The sequence below is a fragment of the Haliaeetus albicilla genome, chromosome 8, assembly GCF_947461875.1.
Source record: "Haliaeetus albicilla chromosome 8, bHalAlb1.1, whole genome shotgun sequence".
In the NCBI taxonomy this organism is placed as follows: Eukaryota; Metazoa; Chordata; class Aves; order Accipitriformes; family Accipitridae; genus Haliaeetus; species Haliaeetus albicilla.
Window position 1 is genome coordinate 3685848 of NC_091490.1, and position 25870 is coordinate 3711717.

Below are 25870 nucleotides of genomic sequence, written 5' to 3' on the forward strand. Positions count from 1 at the left end.
TCTAACCCCAACCCTACCTCAACAACAGGCAGCGTGGGTTTGTCTGAACCGACCTACACACGTGAGCGCACACAGACTCCCCTCTTGCACCCTACGCAGCCACAGATTTATCACAATGGGGAATGCAGAGTGGAAATACTAGAGAAGTTTTTAAATCACTTGCTTTGGTACAGAAACCACCATTCCTCAAAAAGCATTTTAGGAAGATAAATCATTATGCTTTCTTACAGCTTCATTGATTTCTACATTATCTAGAGACAAAATAAAAGGAAGGGGGCATTATTATCCCCTTATTAGATACAGTTAAATATCCTTGCAGACAGTAAGTCTGAGCACGGCGGTATCTAGTCCATTATCTTAGCCACCTTTCACAAATTTTTTTTTAATCTATTTTTATTTTTTTCAAACTTATTTGGAACCAACCTGATCAATCTCAGTCAACTAACTAGACAAAAGATTTTACTAAAAAATATAATATCAATTGAAATTAAGGATTCCAAGTTCTTTCAACAGTTGTCTTTTTAGTTTTCTTATGATGGTTTTTAAGGTCTTTCCTATCTAACTTATGATTGCTTCAACTCAATCACAAAGTATATCTAAATTGTACAGTTATGAATGCCCCAAGGAAAACCTTACAAAACATTCCATTACAAACTACTCTGCCCATTCATTTCCTCTGCTTCTTTTTACTACTAACCCCTCATTATAGTAATAAGCCGCAACAGGGTGCACATTAGTCTATTAGCAGATTCTTAGTGCACACCTACAGCCATCCGCCACTCAAGGAAAACACACCAATGCCTATTGATGCAGTCTGTAGCACAGCTGCTTGCAAGTACAAATAGCTCCTTTGTATGCTCTCACCTCCTTTTACTTGTTTTGATTAAAAAAAAAAAAAAAAAACCACAACAAAAATCCCAACAAAATCCTATTCAAAGCCTAATGTTTTTAAGGTTTGGGAAGCCTAAAAAACCTCTTCATGGAGGTTGACCTTCTCCAAAACAACCTCTGCCATGGACAAGCGTTTCCAGCGTGGGAAGGAAAAACTCCAAACCCATGTTGTAACATTTTCAGGTCTGCAAGATGAAACATTTTGAAGGCTCCTTTTGCAGCAGGATGCACATGCTGCAAGTTTTACAGAACTATTTTAAAGCTTAAACTGAAAGCCTTAAAACAGCAAAGTCAAAGCAAAGAGTAAACAAAACCCACATCACACAGGGTTAGAGCTGCATACTGATAAAGATTTGACAGTATCGCTAGAAGAAATAAAACAAGAGGAAATACCATTTTCAACTTCCCTTCAAAGTCTAGCAAAAAAACCTAAGAACTTAGAACATAATATTGGAAGTAATAGTGGTTCAAATGAAACTGAAATATAAGAGAGAAGCAGGTCTGAAACTAAGTATCTTGGGTGCAAGAAGACACATTTGGAAAAAAACACCTAGAACTTCTTTAAACTTCTTAAACCACAGAAACTTGGAGGACATCTGGAATTTCTCTAAACCAAGAGCTACCTAGTAGTTCTATTCCCAACAAGGATTCACCCTATTTGGATCAAAAAACAACCTTTGAAAAGAAAAGGGAGAACATCTACAAGAAATGACTGTTCCAACAAGGCAGCAATGAAAGCTAGTTTCAGTGGTGGAAAAGCAGAAATAAAAGGGAGCATTGCCAAAAGGCAAGTGGATTTGGATCCCACAGGGGAAATTAAATCAATACCAAAAGGTTATTCAGCCACTTTAAGGGGAAAACAGACAAAACATGGAGACTGTGAGGCAGTATAGATGGGACGGAAAGGAAAGAAAAATTTTCTAAGTATGGCAGGAAGACCAACAATGCTTTGCTTTCATTTTCAGTATGGGAAATGATGAAGGACATGGAGGCAAAAGTTGAGAGCATAGGTTGAAAGAAGTGACAAGCAAGGAGAAAAAATGTCAAATGGAGCAAGGAAAGTACTTCTGGAGTATGAAAGAAATTGATGAGCAGGTTCGTGACACTGCAGCTGTATTAATAAGAACGCTAAAAAATAAAATAAAACCCATCAGGAGCACAACCAGAGGATAGATTTGACAGCTGTCCCACCTCAAAATGCCTGCTAAGGCCTTCCACGCTATTGGCAGAAACTGAGAACTACAGGAAGTAAATGAAAGAAGGAGAGGCTATGACGTGAATTTACCTGAGCTGACACCACTTCTTCCTTTTAAGATACCATATCTTCTAAACAAGACAGACAATAAATCTAGTTTACTTGTTCACTGAAGCTCAGAAGATTATTAGTTAAGGTTACAAAACCAGTAGAATTAGTACGATAAGTGGGTAAGGAATAGACCAATATGAACATGCAAATAGTGTTAAAAAGGCAAGTACGGGCCTGGGTTGAGATTTCTGAGAAAGGTGCTCAAGAATCAGGACAGAATTTATGAACATCAAGTAGTTCACAAAAACAATACTGTACTGGAATTTACAGAGAAAACTTTGTTTTTCAAGTGATCACAGAAAAGAGACTCTGTAAAAGCCCATTCCACAGCTGCCAAGATGCTTAATATCAAGTACAGTCATATCATTTCTAACATGCTTTTTACTTCAAGGGTTGAAGTAAACTTAGTTTCAGCTTCCTTAGCCTGTTTTTTATTTTAAAGGAACAGAATGAGGTAGGGAAGAATAAAACGGAAAATGCATATCTTGGTTTTCCAAGATTCATGGGAAAGATGGCTATCGCTAAACATTCAACTTCAGTCAGTAAAAAGGGTAGAGAGAAGCAGATTCATCTGAATAGATCTGCTTGCTGCTGCCAAATCTGGTAGGATTGATGAATTTAATATCAGAAGTAGCTTTACCTTTTCAGCTATTAGACTCAGCTGGCAATATCATTAGGGGTGGCAGAACAGCTAAAAAATGACCAAGCCCATCAATAAGAAATTATTTCTGTGCAAAGTATTAACTTAGGTCTAGCAAGCACTCAGATTGAGGCATATCCTAATTAGATAACTCAGGTGTCAGGCTACTTGTCAAATACATCCTTTAACTGGGAGTTATAACTTTAATAACAAGCTGAAATCAGTTTGCTACAACTGGAGGTTTACAGAATTGGTTTGAAAGCTCAAGATATATTAATCCAACATCCACAGAGTCTGCAGTCAAATGCTCCTCCTCACTGCCACTCCCCACAAAAATACTGAAAAGCCTTCTTGATGTAACTATGTGGCGTACTTCAAACAGATGAGATGACAGATGACAGACTCAGTAAGGGGGAGTTCTGGAAAAATCTCAGTGCGTTCAAGAACTTGCAGCTTTCCCTTAAAGCAACCGAGGCAGAGCCGAACACCCTGCTTCTGTGCCCTCATTACTGTTTCCATGAGAACAACCTTCCAAAATCCTTTTTGTCTCCACCAAAGCAGCCCTAAAAGTGACGAACCAACCAAACTCATTAATTATCTCGGCTTCAATGGCACACCATTGCCAAGGAAATCAGCAAGAGCAGCTGGAAGAGCTTTCCCACCAGCAGGCCCCAAGTTAGGAGCTTCCACTCTAAATGGGAGGCACGGTCGCTTCAAGGTCAAAAGCTACAAAGGCATCTCTCTGCTTTGGCTTACCCATAACCAGGGCAAACAAAAACCAAGACAAAAGATGATGAGAAAAATCACTGTAGCAAAAAAACCAAACCAAACCTCAACAAAACCCCCACATGTATGCTGATTTGGTACAAGAGAGTATAAACAGAAAAAAATAAAAGGTAACTAATTTTAGAAAATAATTTAGGACTCCTAACTGCAGTTTTAGTATTCCTAAATATTTTATTGGAAGATAAGCTATTGATAATAATATTCGATTTAACCAAAGCTGTAATTAACAAAGCAGTACGCTGGAATCTATGTCACGCTGCTGGAAGCTCTCAAGTTGCACTGCATCCTACTCTTTAGGTCTCTACTCTTCCACAGAGTGCATATTGTCATAATTTATTGCAAAACCCAGAACTGGACAATTGCAGAACCTTTCCCATAAAAGGTGCTACAAAAAAAGGGGATCCTTTTTTCAGTAGAGTACTGAAACAATAAATCAGCAGATTTTTCTTTTAAAAGGAAAATATTTTGCTTGAACAGCATTGTCTGTCTGAAATTGACTGCAGGCTTTTCTGGACAAGGACTATGCACCAGTGGTTCTCAACCTATGCCTGCTCAACTACCACTGCAATTACAACAGTAAAGCACAACATCTGCCTTTCACTGCTGACATCACTGCCAAAGCAAGTCCTCCAGACTTTGCCTGGACATTTTTAGACTGAAAATAAACAAGAGCCCTTCCTACATCTCTTCCGAAAAGCTGAGCTATAGGACCCTGGCTGGGAAGAGAAGACTGTCTAAGCTACAGATCAGTAGCCCTTAGTAAGAACAAGGTTGAAGATTAGATGCTATTGCCACATTGAGCTCTACTTCCCATAATACAAGCAATAAATGGCAGACACATTTATCACAATCTGATTGTGTTCTATAAATGTAATCTGACGCAATGATTGTGGCACTACTCACTCTCTGCACAAGCATCCTCATCCTCCTCTTCATCCACGTTAGCTTCCTCTGCATGCAGTCTTTCAAGCGCTCTGTAAGGAGGTGGCAATTTCATTGGAGGTGGAGCCCCATATTTTCTCTAATGGATTCAAAGACAAATAGTTACATGTTTTGTAACCTCCACGCACAAGAAAAAAATCCTATTGTCTACTGCACCGTGTGTACATACACAGCACTTAATTACAATGCTAAATTCTGTAGTGTAGGCTTTTTATGCAAGAAATCAGAACAAGTGACAATGAACATCAAAAAAAGAAAATACAATTGTACATGCACATTTACTTGTTGACAAAATACTCATGTATCAGAAACATGGAAGTGTGAACATTTATTAAGGGTTAAAAATAAACTTAAATTATGCCCCATTTCTCATTAGAGACTCAACAACAAAATTGTCTGGTACCAATAAAAGTCAACCTTTTAAATACAAAATAGGAACACAGTCTTCTTAGTGCATCTACGAATATTTAAACATAACAGTTCACCTACATTTTTGCTTAAATTAAAAAAAAATTTGAATTATAACTTACAATAAAATTCTATTACCTCACATAAATACAGGCAGCTCCTATAATGATGCATATAGCGGCGCATAGCAGGCGTAAAGAATAGGCTCCGACTCTAATGAAGGCGCTTGTTCGTCCGAGCAACTGTTTTTATAGCTCCAAGTAACTGGATCGTGCCTTAGTTTGCTACATGATTTCATTTAATTACATTCAACTGTATCCCATGCAACCCCACTACTAATAGCAGGATGCACTTTAGACAGGGAACACCGAGTACGATATGCCATTAGAGCAACCAGAATGCCCGTAATTAATTTCTTCTATAGCTGGGAAATACGACTCAACACCCGAACACCAAACCCAGAATAAAATTTTTCACTGTGTACAATGAAAGCTGAACCTGCATATGGATTTCTAAAACCTTGAGCCTGAATTTGTGTAGAATAGTCTAACTAGCAAACTGCAATGCAAGCTACATAGAAAATTTTGTGAGATAAGATATACAACATCCCATCCATTTAAAACACATTACAGGAAAGTGCTGCATTGAAGACAGCATAACAATAATAATTGAATTAATTCAATCCAATAGCATTAAAAGCATATAATAAGAGCACCTGGAAACACAACAGCTATTTCCTCAAAGTATACAATACACCAGATGCGCCTCCCACTTTTTGCTTGACACCAACACAGGTAGAACTCGGCAAAATCCAGAAGATCCAGGAAGCATGAGAGGACTCATGTCCTACATTACCGAGCAGGTGAAGATGGAAAACCTGAAGCCCCACTTTCAGCTCCCTATGACAAATCAGTATTATCACTATAATTTAGTAATAACTCATAGTCTAAATGTTGACCCTTTGGCTTTTCAAGACCTTAAACTTTTGTTAGGAAGTCTGTGTGGAATTACACGAGACACCTAAGCTTATCCAGCAGTTTGCTATGGCTCAGAAGGACAAGCTTCTCTCATCCCTCCTGACCCACTGAAAAGCCAGATGAGGAAATTGTGCCAGAGTACTCCATTACACCATGTTTTTGTATTAACACAGCTGTTTCCAGCACAGAAGCAAAAGCGCAGTTTACGTTGCCAACCAGCAAAATAATGTTAATACCTGGTTTGTCCACAAGAAGCTCAATTGTTTTAAGTGGTTTTATATAAGTTACCTCAAGTGATCATTTTTAAACAAACATCAATAAAGGAGGATAAACACCAACTAATCGGAGAAAACCTTCACTATTGAAAAGATAACTCATCACACCGGAACAGGCAGATTTTCCAGCTGGACATGGCTGCTTTCAAATCAAACTCTTTTGTGACACTTTGAAGACTGAAATAGAAATATCACTGATTCCCCATAGGGACATGGACTAGTAATCCACTAATAGCAACTCTTTCCAACTCAGAGATGCCCCTACTGTAACACAGTATGACTGCTTTGTGAATCAATGTTCAAAGCTAAAAGGGAGCTACATATTTATGCACTGAAGCTCTTCTATATTCCACCCACCAGTTTACGGCACCAATAGATGAAAAAGGGTTGAAAAAGATTAGGCTCCCTCTTTAACCTCCGAACGCTATAGAACGCAACACACTGGAGTCCTAGAGATTAAAGGCAGCACATTGCAAGAGGATGAGCGCTTTTAAGATTAGAAATATAGATAACAAAACCAAGAAAAGGGGATTGTAACTGCTTCATTATAAGTATTATCCACTGGCATGAAAGCATGACTTCAACACCTTTCTTGATTTTTTTTTAATAACTGAGCCTCATAGCTTCTGTATCTGACAGGATCTGAAAGGAGCCTTACAAAAACTTTTGGAGGCACAACGGCCTTCTCATTATCCACCACACACCAGACTACTGAGTAGCATCAAATGAAAAGTTCATCGTATTTGTAGTTGGCATGTTAAACCGCACCGGGCAAAAGTTACTGTCTGCACTAATTCTGTCCCTACTCCTGCAGTTCTGACACCCTCGAAGTACCTGACCTACACTCAGCAATCAGCACAGTTCCACAGGAAAATACCTAGGCCATTAGAGCAATCTGGCTGGGAATGAGAAATTAAATTTTTCTCTTATTGCAGCGATTAAAACAAATCCACTGGTTTAGACCAAACAGATTTTTTCTCTTTTAAATCCATTGTGAAGTTGCTTGAAAGTTACTGTGCAGTAATTGCTTCACAATTAGCTGGCCAGCTACAGATCACTTGGTCATTTCCTTGTTTTACCCAGCAATGGGAAACGTAGGAGACTTGGCGGATTTAATTATCCCATAACATGATTTTACTGAATTTGAGCCAGCCTCACATTAAGGATATCATTTGTGTACATGTTATTATTTCTCTGTTTCTACTGAACAAAGAGAATCAATTTGCCTCCATGTGGAGCAAAGCAGGTACTTCCAGAAAGATGCCAGTGAAGAGCTGCAGTAAGTACAGGGTTTCAGCACCCAGGGGAGACCCACAGAACATCTGTCAGAAACCTGCTTTGTATTTGGCAGAAATCTGGCAAAAATTACTTGAATCAAAGATATTTCAACAAAACATTTCAAATTTCATTTCAGACTTCAGGGGGGGGCTTATCATAGAGTTATAATGCATGCTATTATACCACTTGATTTAGTAAAACTTGGGTATAGCACTGAATGGAATAAATACCTTTTCACTCTTATTTTCTTTGTCTGCATCCTGATCTTTGCTGACTTTGATTCCTTTAGGCTGCACGACAGAAACTACCTGAAGAACAATGCATATGTTACACACATCAGAAAGAGCATTATAGCCACAAAACAAACATCCAGAAGTTAGGTAATGACAACAATAAAGCTACCCAGTACACTCTTCATCTTGCCCCATGTAGAAGTGCATTGCAGTGCAGTCGTTAAACTACATTCTATTACTGAATTTACAAACATTCTCTACTTTTTTTAGTGCTCACTATTTGATATCTAGCCCCATCTCTTCATTCAATTAAACATTACTCTGAACTCAGCAATGTGGATGTACATCCTTGATACAGAGCTCAGTACGGACTCCTGAAGTGTCAGTTCTTAATTATTCAGATAGAGACCAGCATCCATGCACGCAGACACCTTATAAAGGAGAGCATGTTTAGCCTCCACATACTATTCCTCCTTGCTGTTCTTTATTCTTTCAAAATGTAATATACTCCTACTCCTCTGGCAGCACCTTATTTTGGTGAACAGGAGTTGGGACTGTGCAGCACTGCTGAAAGTCTGTGAATGTCCAGTTTCCTACAGCTTACAGTTCAAAGCAAAGAAACTAAAATGTCAAGTTATCCATCTTTCCCTTGATCTCTCTAGATTGACTAGGAAAGTAAGGGTTAGAGATGCAGCTGAACACTTAAGTGTTCTGAGTTTTTTTGGATCTTTTCTGTGAAAAAGCTGATACAGAAAGGGAGCTAACTCAGTTACCATCACTGTGATTTTTGCCATCACTGCTTGAGCACTTTCCTAGCATAGCTGGTGAAAGTCTTAATAGATTTTGAAAGAGTCCCTGGAGCACTGGAAAAATAAGGGACATGGTTGTGCCAGATTTGTCTACAGTTGTCAAAAAGGTCTCCTCAGGTCTACTAAACCACCAAAATTCTCAGTTAAATTGTCAGATTATACTGAAAGAACATAGAAGTCTTGGGGGTTTTGTGTGTACTTCAAGGCAGGCAGAATTGTACGCCTTTTTTTACTAAGGCATTAAAAGGTTTCTTGCCTTGGCCTTGCAGATGAGGAGGCATCTAAATCTCTTGAAATGTAACTTGCTCCCAAATAACTACTTCACGTCCCTATTTTACACAGGGTTGCTAGTGTGAATCTGGCTAATTTTAGTTACACTTTTGTTCATTTGGGTAACAGTGTATTTTTAGATTATGAAATATGAACAAATTAAGATATACAGGGCCAGACTCAATTACACAGGTGGGAGAACTGAATTAACACCTAGTCAACAGATTTATGCCTATTTGATTTACATCAGAGAAACACGGTTTCCAATCAGGCCAGACAAGTAATCAATCAATCATGTGGTCTATATGCAGAAAGTCTGATAGAAAGGATGGACAGAAAAATTGATGGAACTTGCTGAAAGAAATTTAGCCAAGTTTAAAATAAGACGAGTGTTACACATTTATTAAGTTTTGGAATAAAAATAGAAATAAACTTACTTTTGGTATGTTAGACAAACCCTGAACTACAAACACGACAGGATTTCCCGCATTCTTGATAGCTTCTACTGCTTCCTCGTGTGTGGCGTTTTGTAGGTCTATCCCAGAAACCTAACAAATGATACTTATTTTTATTAGGTAGCTTGTTTTTAGCACAGTCATTACAAGGGATCACACACATTCACAGAAGATTTAGCATATGTGAGGAAGGTACCAAAAGCAGTCAAGAGAAATTATTTTTAGTATATTTCCATGATGGTTTAAGGAAAAGTATATTACTTTGTATTCATAATTAAAAGGTGCCCCTATGCTTCCCAAAGCAATCCTAGATAAAAACATAAGGAATAAGATTGTCAGAGAATGCTGAACATAATGGTAGGTATAATACAACTCTTTCAGATTTTACCTGCTTGTGAACTAAACCTGATTTGAAACAATTTTTCAAAACTTCACACACAACCCTAAAGCACATACAAGAATGGCACTATCAGCTTGGGAACCCAGGTTCAGTAGTATTCATTTGGAGAAAAATGAGTAAAAAAAAAATCAACGCAGAGCCAGAGATGAAAGCAAGGAGTGGCTTTCTCCCCTATGGCACCTGGCAGAATCATTGATTTCCCCCAAATCAGTAGTATAGTTTAAACTATAAATTAACACACACAATATAACAGACCAAATTTCAGTATGAGGAGTCTGTTCTTCTATATATTATAACTTATGCTTATAAAGGTATGCTATAACTTATTACTCTTTTATATGGGAAGAAGGCACTCTCATTTTTTTCATTTCCCCATCAGATACCAGGACCTATCTTTTCTTAAGTATAGAGGAGAATGTTAAAAGAGCTCCATAGTCAGACCTTAAAAAAAGAAAAGAGGACATCAGGGGTTTCTTTCGGTTTTCAAAACACAGTGTCGTCAATACTTCATAAAGTGGTGGTAGTATTTTGTCCCTCTCTCCTCCCAAAGCTGCTTGGGTCAATCTTTATTTCTTAGAATGAAAAGGTTTATCTGCATTTATCTGCATTTACCTCAAGTATTTTATCTCCAGTTTTTAAAGCCCTTGTTCTTCCTGCTGGGCTGTCTTCCAAAACTTGTTTGATAAAGATCCCTTTAAGTTCTTCTCCATTCTTCAGGCGCTTTATGACAGTTTGTCCACCAACAATACTGATTCCAAGAGACACATGAGGGTCTCTAAAGATCTCAACACTGAAAAAATACATGTGGTAATTTAACAGCTTGAAATGGGTTTTTAAACTATAAATGCAAAGACTTAAAGAAATGTAAGCTTCTGGTCTTTCAGGAAGATTTAAGAGAGTAAAGGGATGAGAGCATTCTTAGGCTTCTGACTTTACCAGAGGTGGCTTTTTACCTTCAGTAGACCTTGCCCGAAAAAAAAGAACAAAATTCTGCTGCCAACCCATACCCACTGCTCTTCCAAATATGTTTTTATGTCAGAGAAGTCAGGGTAAAATGGGCAGGTCTTCAAGTAAACACTCATCCTCTTCCAGTTTGACCAAATTGTCTGGAAATGGCAAATACTACAAGTGGTATGCTAGACAAATAATAAAACAGCGTTTCATACAACTTTCTGAACACTGACTTCAGTGTATCAGATGCATATTAATCAGCTTAAGCAGAAATTTTCTGATCATATTTTTTCTTAGGACCATAAAAACAATTCACCTAAAAATGTTAACAATACAACAAGGATGTGGCTAAAACTTGGCTTGGCCATTTGGAATTCTGCCATTAAGTTTAGCAGAAAACCCGTGGAAAAGGAGACAGCAGCACTATGTGCATTGTTCACACCTAATAGTTATTAAATGAGCAAGAACTTGTAGGTCATCCACAACGTAAACCCGCCAAGCTTTCCCAAGTCAGCTGTATAAATAGAAGGCATAATTTTGTTGAACATCTGTTAAAAATTCACTGTATCTAAGAAAGCCCAAGGTACATAAGTACCTTAAAGTTATTGGCAGAGGGGGGGAGAAAAAAACCCACAAGAACTAATCGGGCTTACAGAAAAAAAGACATAAGGTAAATGGGAAGAAATAATGTAATCATATGAACATACGTCCGTGGTGGTCCCCAGTGGCTGAAGTTTGGAGTTTCTTCTCCTTCTCCTTCTTCTCTCTCAGGTAATTCACTAATTGGGGCAGACAGAGGGGAGGAATAAAAAATAAAAAAAGGCATCACCCATGCCAGGTCGCAATTCCTTGCATGTTTTGTATCTGGCAGTAAGACAGCAACGCCTTCTCACACTGTCCAGTTTAAACCAAATGTGCAGAGTCAACAGACTAGACAGGAATTTTTGTATTTAGGTTTAAATGTACTTAAGGAATGCTCCAGAAATAAACATGATGGGCAGACCAAATTTATAAGCTGGTCTGTGATATACAAATCTGCGCTGCATTTACTCATTCAAAATAACTATTTAAGCAATTAGCATTTACTTCCTGATAAATGTGCTGTGATTCTTATAGAGGGATATAAACATGATAAAACCAGTCTAGCTGACCAGAAAGCAGATCATGATGCAACTGGGAGAACAGATCCGGTGTGTTCCATTAAACACTCCAGAACAGGGTGTTAATTAAACTTTTACACTATATGTGACTCACCTATTCACAAAATAGGAGCGGAAGTATGGAATTGCATGCCCCCACAGAAAGGTTGAAACAATACATCCTTGCACACACTTTCTGTAGATCCTGAGAGCTGTAAATGCTACTCTTAAACTGCAAAAAGGAAGTAGGATGTGCTGCAGAAATAAACCCCTCACCTTATTGTTGAGCTGCTTTCCCTCTGAGGGAAGATTACAGATGAATTAGGGAAGTACTGAGGATTTGAATCAACAGGCCCCAAAAGCAGATCCACTACCCACTGGAAATACCTACAACCAGTGCCAGCTCAAGGTTTCTCAGCACCACTGGCAAGACTAAAATTTCCTGTACAGGCCTCAGACCCATGGCTGAACTGCTCTTCCCAAAAGGAAGAACAAACGAAAGGGAAAACCGAGAGGACAGAGCTATGATAAGGAGCTAAAGAGAGAGCTCCTTAAGCAATAATGACCAATGCTGCTGGTAAAGGCTATGTCCTTCTCCTCCAGGCCACAACCATACTACCCCCACTGCAGAGTAAGTGAAGTAGGTGGCAGAGCCATTCGGAGTTTTCTGTCCCAGTACTCAGGGGAGGAAACATGGGAAGTAAAGATTCAATAAGGTTGTAAGGCAAAATTCAGCTCCTTGGGCAAAAGTCATAGAACTGGCCATCTATGTACATCTTACTGTTTCACACAGCTTTTAATGATTGGTCGGCTAAGTAAAGCAAGAAGACAGTTAAGATCATTAACTGAAAATCTTCCAAAACCTGAAATATTTCCCCATACTTGTACAATGCTGTTCCAGGCTGAGCTAAGGTGGTTACTCTTCCAGATTCCAGGTTCTTGGAAAAAACATAATCCTCCCCTTTTAATTCTTCCTTTTCAGTAGCTTCCAGATCAACAGCAAGTCCAGGTCCTTTAGAGTCAATCTGAAGCTTTGTACCTGAAGAAGAAAAGGTGTAGATGTGAACTTTTTCTTCCTCTGTCCTTGCATCTACCAGTTATCACCCTTGGAAATAAAACCCTTACCCCACCATGTTCCAAATGTGGATGTTGTGTGATGATCAAGAGGCTGAGAGATACAGAACATTCGTTTTTGAAGGAAGTTTAAATCACACTAAACACTTTTTTATAGCACCTTGCTTCTGATGTACACGCAGTGAAGTAGTAACAGGAAATGCCAAATCTTTATGGAACTTAAACATGCTTAGGTACAACTTACATGACAGACGCTCCTCACAAAAAACACATGACTAGCAATAGAAAATCCATCCTTTATGCAGGGAGAGCGATGCAAAGCCCTGCTCCAGTCACAGAACCCCACCACACTAGGGAATACTGATGTCATTTTGGTGACATAAGTATCAACATTAATTGAACCACCAGAGCTCCTTGCAAGAGTCATCAGTCTGCCGCTGTAGCTTACACAGTGTCTGCTGTACAAGATGCAGGTGACAAAAAAAGGAAACAACCCAATCTCCTTTCTCCCAACCAGCGAGTGCTAACTCAGGCAGGTTGATAAATTTATTTCCCTGATGACCTACCAAATTCTAACCATCCATCTCCGGCCATCTGACAAGGAGAAACTTTGCTTCTGAGCACAGATTAAAAAAAACAAGATATGGGGCAATTATCTACAGTAGAGTTCAGTTGCAAATTCTGGTTGTGGTAAAGTTATCTCCACAGTCTGTCACTTTTTTTTTTTTTTTTAAATTTAAAACCATAAAATCAGCAATCAAAAGTGACTGAGACAAATTCCTGACAGAAATTACAGACATGAGCTATTGTACTTATGCATGGAGTCCTACTGTGGACATAGCTACACAGAAGAAAGTGTTTCTCCACAGGCAGGACAAAGCTGCAGCCACTTTCAATATCACTTGTGACGACTGTAGGTGAAGATTTGGAGGAGGAAGCAAGATCATGAAGCTGAAACCTATTTAAAGCCAGACTGACATGAGCCTCAAGAATTCTTTATTTGAATACTTTATCACTCGAAAGAATTTGTGTTTTGGTATAAAAATTAAATTCGTAAATATGAAATTGTAAGATAAAGAAAAAACGTCTTACAAACCTAAATCCATCTTGTTTTTTGCTCCTGACTGGGTAGTTTCAGTATCAAATATGTCTTTTTGGTGGCCACTGTGTGCTGTGGTTCCAGAAAATAGTGAATTTATACAAGTATTTTCTTCACACTTCACAGAGGAGAATAAAGTAATTAACGTTAGAAGGCAATGGTATCAACCTATACAGGAGTATTTGACATGAACATTGATTTTTACAGCAATTTTCACATTTTCTCAACTACATTCATATTTATTCAGATAACTATGAAATAATAACCGCTCATTTATGCACTATATTAAGAAGAGGCATTAAAAATGTTACGTGCAATTGCAATACAAAGCAACTGTATCTTTCTACTTGCCTGTAATCCCAACAAGAAGTTCTCTACTTTGCTCATTTGTTGTTTTTAAGTAACAAATGTATAAATTTACTATTGTGCACTCCGGTATAAAACTGTTACTAGAAGCTGCATTTTATGTACATAGTGCATAAGGGGACAAGCCAAACAAAACCTGAAGTTCTCTGTGGCTGTCACATTAAATACTTTTCCGCCTCAGTTTTTTCACATAAAAGCATACATCTCGGAAGCTGGTGCATGGAAGGCTGATATTATCATTTTTTTGTTTGGCAAGTGAATGAACAAAGACTCAGAAAAAAATAATTCTCAGAATACTTGAGGAGGACATCTAAGTAAGAGTTTCACAATTTACCTGAAGCTCTGTATCCTTCATCCACCAGTATGCTTGTTACAATTGCTCCTGCCATATCATTTTTTGCTTAACTGCACTATCATCTGGCTTAAGAAACTGATTTGGATTAAAAATAATGAGGAAAAGAGGCAGCTCCTTTCACTGACATTGCTGCTGAAGCCCCTGGACTATTAAAACCACAAAGTGACACTCTGCTATTACTGATATGCACCATATTAATACAGCTTGCAAAAAAGAACTGAGCCCACAAGTCAGAGATGGGAAAGAAGATGCAAGTACAGGATGCCTGTAAATACACCAACAACAGCACGTATCTCATTCAAGCGGTTAGATATACAGACACTATGTAAGCAAAAGAACCTTCCAAAATGTACAAAAGGATAGACTGGTGTCTGTTAGAGGTACCCAGATCTCATCTAGTAATTAAAACACTAGAAAGACTCCTTACAGAGTTTAGATCTGGAACTCGCCTTGAAGTATGGGTCCCATGGTCAGGGTACAGCACTGAGACCAACACAGCATTCCTTACCATTTGATCTTTATTGAATGGATATTCCAGGGACTGTTTTGGACTTAAGTTAGCACTGGATCTTAAGTCTTGTTTTTCATTAGTCTCAAGTTGCTTTGCCCATCGTTCTGTATCGAGGTTCCTCTCTGAACTTGCCTTCTGTCCACATGATGCATTACATTTCAGGAAGTCTGAATCTTCTTCATACTCATCATCCACCAACATTTCCCGTTCTTCATCCATTTCTTCTGTTCTGGGTTTCAGAAACTCATGCATCTCCCAAGACTCCTTCTCATACTCATTGTCATTTTGAGAAAGCTGAAATGACCTTCCCAAGTCCAAACTTGGTTCATCAACAAGTTCTTCTTTAAAAGGTGTTTCATCTCTGAAACCCTGCATAAAACATTGCAGGAATATAGAATTTATGTTTCTTTTTAACTCTTTTAAAACTATGTTTTATGTTAGGCCCATATTAAAAGTACATCTTGATTTTTAAAGTGAAAGTCTTCTACCTTTTGCATTTTCTGAAAGAAAATACACTCTCTGACTTACGATTTTAACACCAAAAGTAGACATTGCAATTTTTCTTTTTAAATATAAAGAAATTTAAGTTGCACAGCTTAGATATTGCTGTAGCCATTCAGAATAACCAATCTGGACTGAAGTTAGGGAATGAGAATTATTAAATAACACTAAAAAACCTACAGGGCAAAGTATATATAAATCCAGCTAAAGTATCTCTGTCCTCCAGACTGATCTGCTATCACTTTATGAATGCATGTACATTTCTTACAATACCATCAGCTAAATAAAAACCAGCCTGAGTTTGCTTATGCAACAGTATCAGCAAAAAAACCCCCAAAATCCAACCAAAACAAAAGGCACACTCATTTGTCCCTCGCTTGGCCGGGGGAAAGGGGAAATGGATGACCCACATCCTCAAAAAAAAGGTCATAATTGACTGTTCATTATCTAATACCCTTACTGTTTTAAAGAGAGCTCAACTTTCTACTCAATTCAAACCACAGAGCAACATACCAAAAAAACAAACAAAACCAAGAGAAAAGGTATTAAAACCCACTTTGAAACATCTTGCTCAACAGTTCTTTTTTCTGGGATTTGTCACATGCCTCCCCAATTTCCAATGCTCTGTGTTTCTCCTAAATTGAATGGGGTACTATTCATCAGCTCAGAGTGAGTCTGCACATGTGTCTGAAATTTTATGCCTTGTGCTGCTACCAGAAAGCTTGCCACACAGAGAAAGCTTTTCCTCTCTTTTCTTCAGGCCACCAAGTATATATGCCCAAACCGATCTTCAAGGCACCAAAACCCCAAACGCTGAAACCAATCTACAGATTCAGGGGTCCTCAATCAAAATGTTTTTCTTTCTGCTTCCTGCCACTTCCCAGACTCCCCAAGGTACTTCACCATTTCTGACCTTTAGTGTCAGAATCCTGTTTTGTTAGATTTGTACAAATGCAGAAGAAAAAAACCCCAGACACTGCCAAAATGTTCGCATAGTTCAAGTGAGAGGCAGGAGAGAAAACAAGAGACAGGCAAGAGCATAAGGAAACAATGCAATAATACTATTTGGCATGAAAGCAGAACATTAGCAATCTAGAAAGTAGCACATTTTTCATAAGCATTAAATGTTCCTTTAATCTATTTGACCTGTGTACCTCAATCTCAAAAAATAACCAGTCTGAAGAGATTCTAATTCTCTTCATCATCATTTCCTTTCACTTTTGCAGCATCAATCTCTAAACACTTCTGTAAGAGATACCAACTTCATCATTGTATAAAACAGTTGACTTAACTCAGAACCACACAGCAATTCGTATCACCATCTCCTGATACAGCAGTTAGGTATGTATAATCACAGACTGCTGCACTGCAGTAGCAGACGCTACCCATGGAATAGGGAATACTGCAAAATGACAGTAAAGTCTACTGTTGTAGCATATAAAATCTTCAAGTTCCCTTTTTTTTTTTTTTTTTTTAAGTCAGCTTTGTCAGCACTATGCTAGCGCATAAGACTGGAAGCCATCATGACACACCACTCTTGGCTCTTATATGAGCAGGTAAGATAATAAATGGATGGAAATTTTATACTACTGCTCTAAGCTACTATCAATGCTGTCATACATAAGGTAAATCAAAATACAAGCAAATACCTCTGCATGTATTTTGTACAAATTGATCATTCTAGTTTCTATATTCAGCAGGACTTTAAGATAAAATACTTTATTTAAAAATACTTAATAACATTAGTTTTATTTAGGAAGCAGAGAAACAATCTGAGCTGGCAGAGGACTAATTGCTGTGCCAGGAACCCTTCCTATGCACCCAGAAAACAACAAACTCCATTTTACATCATGAAAGTTAGTAAATATCATGTCCAAGCTAATTTCATAGTATACCTACATCTACCGAGTAATGTTGCTCCTTTTGGTGATTCTAATATACCATTTTAGCATTAAAGATACGTTTGTATCCAGAGATAGGCAGACATGTTTAGCAGCAAGAAAATCTAAAATTTATTTTTATTACTGTGTTGCAGTTCTGGATGATCCTTTATGTATTGTCTTTTCTGGTCTAAAAAGAATGCATTTACCAATGTGAACTAATAAAAATTTTGCAACGCACTTGAGAACAGATGAAAATTCAAAAATATCCACATATCTCTCACTCTACATAGGTCAGTATTGCAATATTATTGCCTATTACCCTGGTATCTGAGTTTCTCAGTATCTTTTGTGCCTCATCTTCCCACAATAAATAGAATTATTTCTCAGAAAATAGGAAAGTGGAGAATTGAGGAAGAGAGTAAAGAAATCACCCAAGACCACATAGGAAGCCTATGAAGAAGAACAGATTTCAAGCTTGCCTTACACACTAGACTACTTTTTTTGTTTTGCTACATTATAATAAAAAGTGTTCTGCTTCCATACCTTACTTTCTTTGCAAAGCTGAACCAACTACTTATGACTACTAATAACGTAGCATTGCTATTTCATATCCAAAGTAACCCAAGGTATTTTAATGACATAGTAAATTTGATAAGGCAGTCTGCATTAGTAAGTGCTGTGCATATGCTTACTGTTCACAACACGATTAGTATACAGTTAGCTGTTAGAGTCTTTTTCAGAGGGAATCCAGCCTGAAGTCTATTCAATACTTAGGTCTTATCTGAAGGACATACTTTTTTTTTTTTTTTTTACTTTAAACCATCATTTCCTGTCCATATAAACTTAAGCTCAACAAAAAGAGTAACCAAATACCTGTGGTGCTTCAAGTATTATTGAGAAATTAATATTATCTACTGGTTCTGGAGATCCAGGGCTGGTTTTAATGTTGCTGGAATTGACAGTGTGCATCTTCTCCTCCTCTTTGCTTTCTCCCTAAGAAAGGCAATCAAAATGATGAGTCAGGAAAACAAACAAAAAAATTCCCACATTTTTCAATAAACTAAAAGGGGGTGGGAGAACCAGCTATTAGAAAAAAGATGGGAAAAAGTTACAGAACTATAAAAAAGGGAAGTCATAAATGGAGAAGATGAAGACAACAGCTTTTATTCTTTTGGGATATTAGTACAGATACAGTAAAAAATAAAGAGATGTGTAGGAAAAAAGACAAATACAAGGATATGAACAATGAAATATCACTTTTTAGAAGAGGAAAGAATATGTTTAACAGCCTTCCTACATTCCTATTTCACCACTCCTCTACCACTTTGAATTACAAGTACTTTCTATTAGATGGTGCTTTAATTAATTTTGCCTGGGTGCCCTTGACGAACAATACTGCAGTGTTCTCAAGTAAACTACTGTCTGTTCCAAAGCCCTGATTCTAGAAAAAGGAAATTCTACTTGAATTTACAGTCTTGAGTTCAAACAGATTAAGTTTCTTTGATGTCAGTGGAGCTCAAGCAAGCACTTAGCAGTGTCTTAGAGTGAAATGGACTTCAGCACATATTTAACTGATCTGCTGAATTGCTTGAACCATATTACACTGTCCTGGTTTCAGCTGGGATAGAGTTAACTGTCTTCCTAGTAGCTGGTACAGTGCTGTGTTTTGAGTTCAGTATGTGAAGAATGTTGATAACACTGATGTTTTCAGTTGTTGCTCAGTAGTGTTTAGACTAGAGTCAAGGATTTTTCAGCTTCTCATGCCCAGCCAGGGCACCTGACCCAAACTGGCCAACAGTGTATTCCATACTATGGGACGTCCCATCTAGTTTAGGAACTGGGAAGTGGGGGCAGGGAATCGCTGCTCGGGGACTGGCTGGGTGTCGGTCGGCGGGTGGTGAGCAATTGCCCTGCGCATCATTTGTACATTCCAATCCTTTTATTACTAATGTTGGCATTTTATTAGTGTTACCATTATCATTATTAGTTTCTTCTTTTCTGTTCTATTAAACCGTTCTTATCTCAACCCAGGAGTTTTACTTCTTTTCCCGATTTTCTCCCCCATCCCACTGGATGGGGGGGGAGTGAGTGAGTGGCTGCGTGGTGCTTAGTTGCTGGCTGGGGTTAAACCACGACATACACCTATGCATAGTGCCAGCACACATAGGTTTGCCCAGACATGTCTTCTGATTCCACATGGATGTTCTTTCAGGAGGAACTTGAGAATGCTGGTTTTCCAGTCAGACCTTTTGGACATTGAGCTGCCCATTCATCAGCTAGCCAGAATTTCTGGATATGTTGAGGTATATGCATAGTAACTTCTACGTGCATACATACTTCTACCCTAAATTCCTGCCCTCCACCCCCCCAATATAACAACCCAGTCTACACGTCATAGAATCAAATATAAAAAAGTTAAAATCAGTCCTTACCACCAAAGGCTTGCAGATTCCAAGAGAAACTGTACCTGGGGGCACAGATTTCAACACTTCCACTGCCTCTGCTAAAGTGGCGCTGTCCAAATATTTCTCATTTACAAACACCAAGCGGTCACCTGGTAAAAGCTCGCCCCCACGTTCGGCTACTCCGCCTGCCACCAAAGAGCTGATCACAATGGCTGTTCTTGTTGGATCTAAGGGATCCTAGGGAAAAAAAAAAAAAAAAAAATAGCCTAAGCCTCAAGAAAGATGATGTTTCTTTTGAGTATGTAAAGACCACTTAAGCATGTTCATCATCTGATGCTACAGAACTGAAGCTTGCTGAGACGTTCAAAAGGACTGCCTACTAATACTGCCAAGGCTTACAGTTTACAAAAAGAAAGGTTTGCAGTAGGAAGATAATCTGCTACTTGCCTAATCCATTAAGAATTTTTAAGATCTGAAAGCTGACTGATACCCTGCTTGCCCTCTTCTTACATACACAGAAACGGCCAGGCCAACCTGCAAATAGAAAAACAACACTGGCACTCTTCCACAAGCCTCCATCCAGCCTGTTACGTGCTAATGTTACATAAAATAACATTCTGCATGCCATTCAAGAGCTTCATGGCAGCAAAATTGATGTTAAAACAAATCATTGCAAGATTACCAATTTAATTAAAAATATTATTAAATTAAAACTAAAAATCAGAACCAAAACATTCAAGAAATAGCAGTATATATTTGCTATATTACTGCAGTGTTCCTGTTTGTCATATCTGCATGACAACTTATCAAAGACATTTTGTCCACCCATGAAGCTTCCTTAACAGAGAATACAGGGGACAGCAACAGAAGAGTAACTAAGATTATTCCTGAAGACAAGGAACACTGTAGTGATGTACACAGAGGAATGTGAAGTAGAAAATATTATACACACTGGAGAGACTGTAAACTGATGCAAAGATATTCACTTCACTTAATTTTTTTTCCCAGTACTAACCTTTGTGTTGTGTCACATACCATTTCTATCACGCATACAGCCATTTAAAAATTCATCCTCAATCCAATGAAATGATCATGTTGTTATACAGTGGCAGAAAGATACACAAAACAAATTTAAGGGGTTTTTTTTTGTTTCCTTGTTTGTTTTTTTAAGATTAGAATTAGCCTTTCTCTCCCCTGCTAAGAGCTCGTAAAGTTCAGAAATGCTCCTCGTATGCACTGGGTCTTCAAATGCATAATCATGTACTATTTTTCCCTCAGGACTTTCATCTTATTCAGGGCATGGGAGGGATAAAAAAGGGGCAAAATTCAAATCACAAAGACCACCATGAATTCAGCACGTCAGTGTTAATTTGAAAACAGGAATGCTTTTTTAACTCTTTATTTTTATATAACTGTACATTGCCTTCCAAGGGAACATGTTTTTTTTAAGGTATGGGCAAACATATGAGGCAATGAATGTAATATCTGTAAATGGCTGAAATTAGAGAACTGAAATTAGAGTTCAGCAGGAAGAGCCATGCTGAAGCTGAATTCAAGTAAATACATATTACTAATAATTCTCTCCCGTTCTAGTGCTTAATCCTGCCATTTTATAATCTTCCCAAACACTGGGTATCCACATTGTACAGAAGAGGCTTCCTTGCGAGTATCATGTCTTGATAATCAAGCCCAGCAACCTCCCTCTGCTGCGCAATGGTGTTCTGCCTACTGAACCCGTGCCAATATGCTTGGGCTGTCCGACTGTTTATGCTCAAACCTGCCTCACACAATGCCGAGGGGAAAGGATTTCATTTGTTTCTAATAGCAAGCTGTCCATGTTCTGCATACACTTTGGAAATTTTTAGAAACAAAATAAACCCAAATGCAGGAAGTCCAGAAGAAGAATCCAAAGGATTCCAAGATTTTAAAAAAGAGGGTTTGCTTTAAGAGTGTTGAATTTTGAAAATGTAAAGTTACTGCTGCCCTTTGTGTAGAGAGTCAGCTTTGCCTGCCCTTGCCGACAAAACCATGTGCCTAACCATCCTGATGACAGCTGACCACAGAACAAACATTCCGTTTGACACAGACTTTTGAGATGCTTTTAATTTTTGGGTTTGCTCCAATGCAAAATAAAAATAACCTTTTGGACTTCTTTGCAAAACCAGGATCATGTTGAGACAGCCGTTTTCGAGCAAGTAAGGCACTGTTCACATGAGGAAGGCTTTGCTAATAGAACTAAACCAGCAAGTTTTCCTATCGTGGGCTCATCTTGCCATGGCAAGCAAGGTTTATGCTGGTTCCCTAAATAGGTGAACGCTCTCTCAGCAAAACTACACCTTTGCTGACACAACAGCTTTTATAATATGACTTTTGCTGGCTTAGCTATATTGATAAAAAATGAACAAAACAAAACTGGCACTCATCCTTACTGATGCAGATAAGCTGACAAAAATTTGTGAGTGAATGACTGGCCCAGTAATTATGGCGCTTGCTGAGAATGTGGGAGAACCAGCTTCAAATACCCGCTCTGATCCAAAGCTGCTCTTTTTTGGGTTCCAGATCAGAACCAACTTAAGTAGGACATGGGAATCTCACCACTAGCTGCTTCTACACAGATAGAAGGTCAGTGGCCTAACTACCACATTTCTGATGAGAAACAGTCCTGTTTCAACTTAAGTTTTCACTGAAATAAAAACATTCTGGCTTCAATAAATCATCATGTTTTGGTAAGAGATAATTCAGCTGGAAAAAGTGTTCCAACCAGCTTTAATCCTCACGCTAAAAATGAAGATAGAGTTCCTGCAAACATACGCAGTTCCTATGCAGTAAAGTTTCGAGAACAGCACGGTTATCTTTGCTGCTTCACAACATGCATGAACATAAGCCATGTATTAGAACTGCTTCATGAAGAGCAGCAGCAGAAATCTTCTTAAAAAAGGGGCCCATATTAAAAACCGTTGATCAGGCAAATACAAACAGGGGTTATAATTACACTGCTCTTTTCAAGCAGAGGGAGCTATTGTACAGGAAGAGAAGAGCAATATAAACTACACAGTGACAGGGCTAAGCCAGTAACCCGAGCAGTGCTGTAAAACCCCGAGTGTTTGCTACCAGTGACGGTGAATCACAACGCGATTGCCGTGAGGAATGCAACAAAAGCCACACGTGAAGACACAGACCTTCTGAATTTCAAGGTGTAATCATTAATCCATATTCTCTGTAATTTAACATGAGGGTCATTGTAACTGTGGATTGCACTGTGCTTTTCTTATCAAAACAAATAGAACAATTTTTTTGAAACCTTGCCTTACAATTTACACTCAAACCCAAACGCACCCTAAAGAACACCACCTGCTAAAACAAGACAGCAAACACCGAATTCACATTCACATCTTGTAAACTGTGAGTGCAACTGGACTGTGTGGGTTGTTGCCTTGTTTTTAAAAGAAAGCAGTGCTAACAGCAGGCTAAAAACCAGATTCTTACCTTCTATACTAACTGCAAAAGGCAACTTCACTCCCACGGTGCCCTGATGGACTTCGGGGCCACCTCCATGTTAACAGACCAGCTAGAATCATGTGAGGTTACTAAACAGCACTAACTGCTGCTGCACACCTACCCTAAGGTTCCTGATTCATTTTACTTGGCTCACATTAAGCCAGATAATAGTGATTTTTAGTCACTAGCAGTCAGGACCAGATTTCAGTCTCCGCTTTAAAGTGAAAGGCTTATTTACTTCGAAGGAGTTTACAGGCTGGGAGGAAACTCCCTCCCCAAACCCACAGCTAAGATGTTGCTGTAATGGTACTCGGCTGGAATACAGAAGTGACTCAACTTCAACAGTTCAAGAAATTATTACATGACTTTGCGTTATAGCAGAGGGAGTGTGCACAGGACAGCCCCATGCAATTTGGTCATCTTAAAATTGGCATGAAATGGGCTTGGTACATTCAAAGAGGAACTTTTAACTTCAGTTTACTGAAGGGTTCCTTTACACGAATGAATCATTTATGAACAACGAGGAAAGGAATCGGACTGCAAAGTAAGGCTACCGGGAGACAAAACCCCTTAACTCCCAAGCACTGACACAAATTCTTTTTAAAGAAAAGAATTACACGTAAAAAAGTTTGCCACTTATATAAACGATGAAAGTTGACCACTGCCATGCACTAGCAGCAGCAGCCCAGGATGCTGGCCTCCAGGTAACCCTTTGAGGAACTAGTATGTTGTAGCTGTTGTCTTTTCCTTTGTGCTCGAGCCAGCCATAGAATATATGAACTTGTTTAAAATAGTCACAATTTATTCATACTTAGCACACCATATATTTAACTACGTTGAACCATAGGCTTTCCCTTCCCCCCTACTGCTCCTCATCAAAATCCACAAATGTTTCCTGGAGTCCAGGTGTCAAATTTTTCTTCTTCTTTTCAGAGCCTCATTTGTTCTGGATTCATTTAGCAGTGCAGAGTCAAGCAGGGGCCACTGCAGTTGCTGCCTCTGGGATCCCTGGATTCGGAGCAGTATGCAGTCTCTTAAAAACCTGAGCTCTGCTAAAATGTTAAGAGTCCCAGGAGCACCGAGTTAACAGAGTCCTACGCGCAACGCCGCTGGAACGCGTAACTTTATTGTGGCTTCAAGCGAGGGATTGGAACTTGCCGTGGGCACCAAAGATTCCCACTCATTTAGCTAGGAGAGGTCCTTGGGAAGCAACTCTGGAAACATAACCAATACAGCTTACCTCTGTCCATCGCACTGGAAAATTAAAATGGTAACAACCGACCGAAGTCTTTCCCCGTCCCCACCAAAACGTGAGGTTTCTGCAGCAGCCAAGAGAGGGCACTCCAGGCCAGCCCAGCTCCCGCACTACCGGCGGCGTTCCGTGCTCTGACAAGTCCATCCCAGTCTGTCCAGCCCCCAGCACCAGCAGAGCCCTCGCTGTGCGCAGAGGATGAGGAGCAGTCTCTCCTGTGCAGTAGACTGTAGCTACAACTCGATTGGATGTAAGCAGCTACCACGTTTTCTGGGGTTTTGTTTGTGTTTTCCTTTTTTAAAGGCTCATATGAAAATGTAAGACAAAGCTGCGGGTGACTGACATTTACTGTGCAAAGTCACTCTCACTTAGTTACAGGCTATATTAGTTTTGGCATCACTTAAGATCTAAATTCAGCTAGCCTGACTTCCTAGAATATTTTAGCTTTCTTCAAGCAACAAACTGCCTGCTGCCACAAAAACACTCCTCTGAAAACACACATCAAAAATAGCATGGCAAAGGATCCCAAAAGAAACAGTTTGAAACTTTTTTTCCTGTACCAGTTTTGATTTATCTGAACAATTTTACAAGTGCCAATTTGTATACTGCAGGTTTTTGCAAGAGAGCCAAAACAAACACATGTTAGAGCTCAGAGGTCAGAGCAACCCAGCTTCATTACATTTTGCATGGGACCACTTCCAGGTCTAAAATACATGTCCGTATTTAAAACTCTTCAGTTTGCAAGTGAATAAGATACCAGACTGAAAGACTCTTAAACACAACACTGTAGCATACTGTACAAGGAACATACACTCGTCAACAATGAAAAGGGCCAAACGCATTTTATGTTCGTCTTACTATTATGTAGAACAAAGGCAGAACTGCACATGAAGTAATTTACCTGTACGCTCAGTGTTGTGAAATTACTCAAAATACTCATCCGTTCTCTCATTTTGTGAAGTGCCGCTCATTCCCATTGCAGAGCCACCCTCCACATACACACCAGCAATGCCAACGATGCAAGAGTCAAGAAGGATAAACAACCTGCTGCCTTTTCAAAGGCACGAAGTACTTCCCGACAGAAGGGAAAGCAAGGAAGAGCCAGCTGTGAGTGAGGTCCAATTCCCTCCTTAAGGTGGCCTCAATTTGGGATTGAGACTCAAGAT

The 25870-nt window shown here is 38.9% G+C and overlaps 1 protein-coding gene across 10 annotated transcripts in view; it reads right to left on the reverse strand.

Annotated features, from left to right (window-relative positions):
* Window positions 1-25870, reverse strand: part of PATJ (PATJ crumbs cell polarity complex component) — a 156919-nt gene that overhangs the window by 82928 nt on the left and 48121 nt on the right. For all 10 annotated transcript variants that reach the window (XM_069788566.1, XM_069788564.1, XM_069788563.1 and 7 more), the window contains 10 exons: window positions 19982-20191; window positions 18423-18542; window positions 15163-15534; window positions 13931-14051; window positions 12643-12799; window positions 11329-11400; window positions 10283-10460; window positions 9253-9363; window positions 7734-7811; window positions 4527-4644 (listed from right to left, as the gene is read on the reverse strand). In XM_069788566.1, coding sequence (XP_069644667.1) covers window positions 4527-4644; window positions 7734-7811; window positions 9253-9363; window positions 10283-10460; window positions 11329-11400; window positions 12643-12799; window positions 13931-14051; window positions 15163-15534; window positions 18423-18542; window positions 19982-20191 — 1537 coding nt within the window. The remainder of the gene's footprint in view (window positions 1-4526; window positions 4645-7733; window positions 7812-9252; window positions 9364-10282; window positions 10461-11328; window positions 11401-12642; window positions 12800-13930; window positions 14052-15162; window positions 15535-18422; window positions 18543-19981; window positions 20192-25870) is intronic.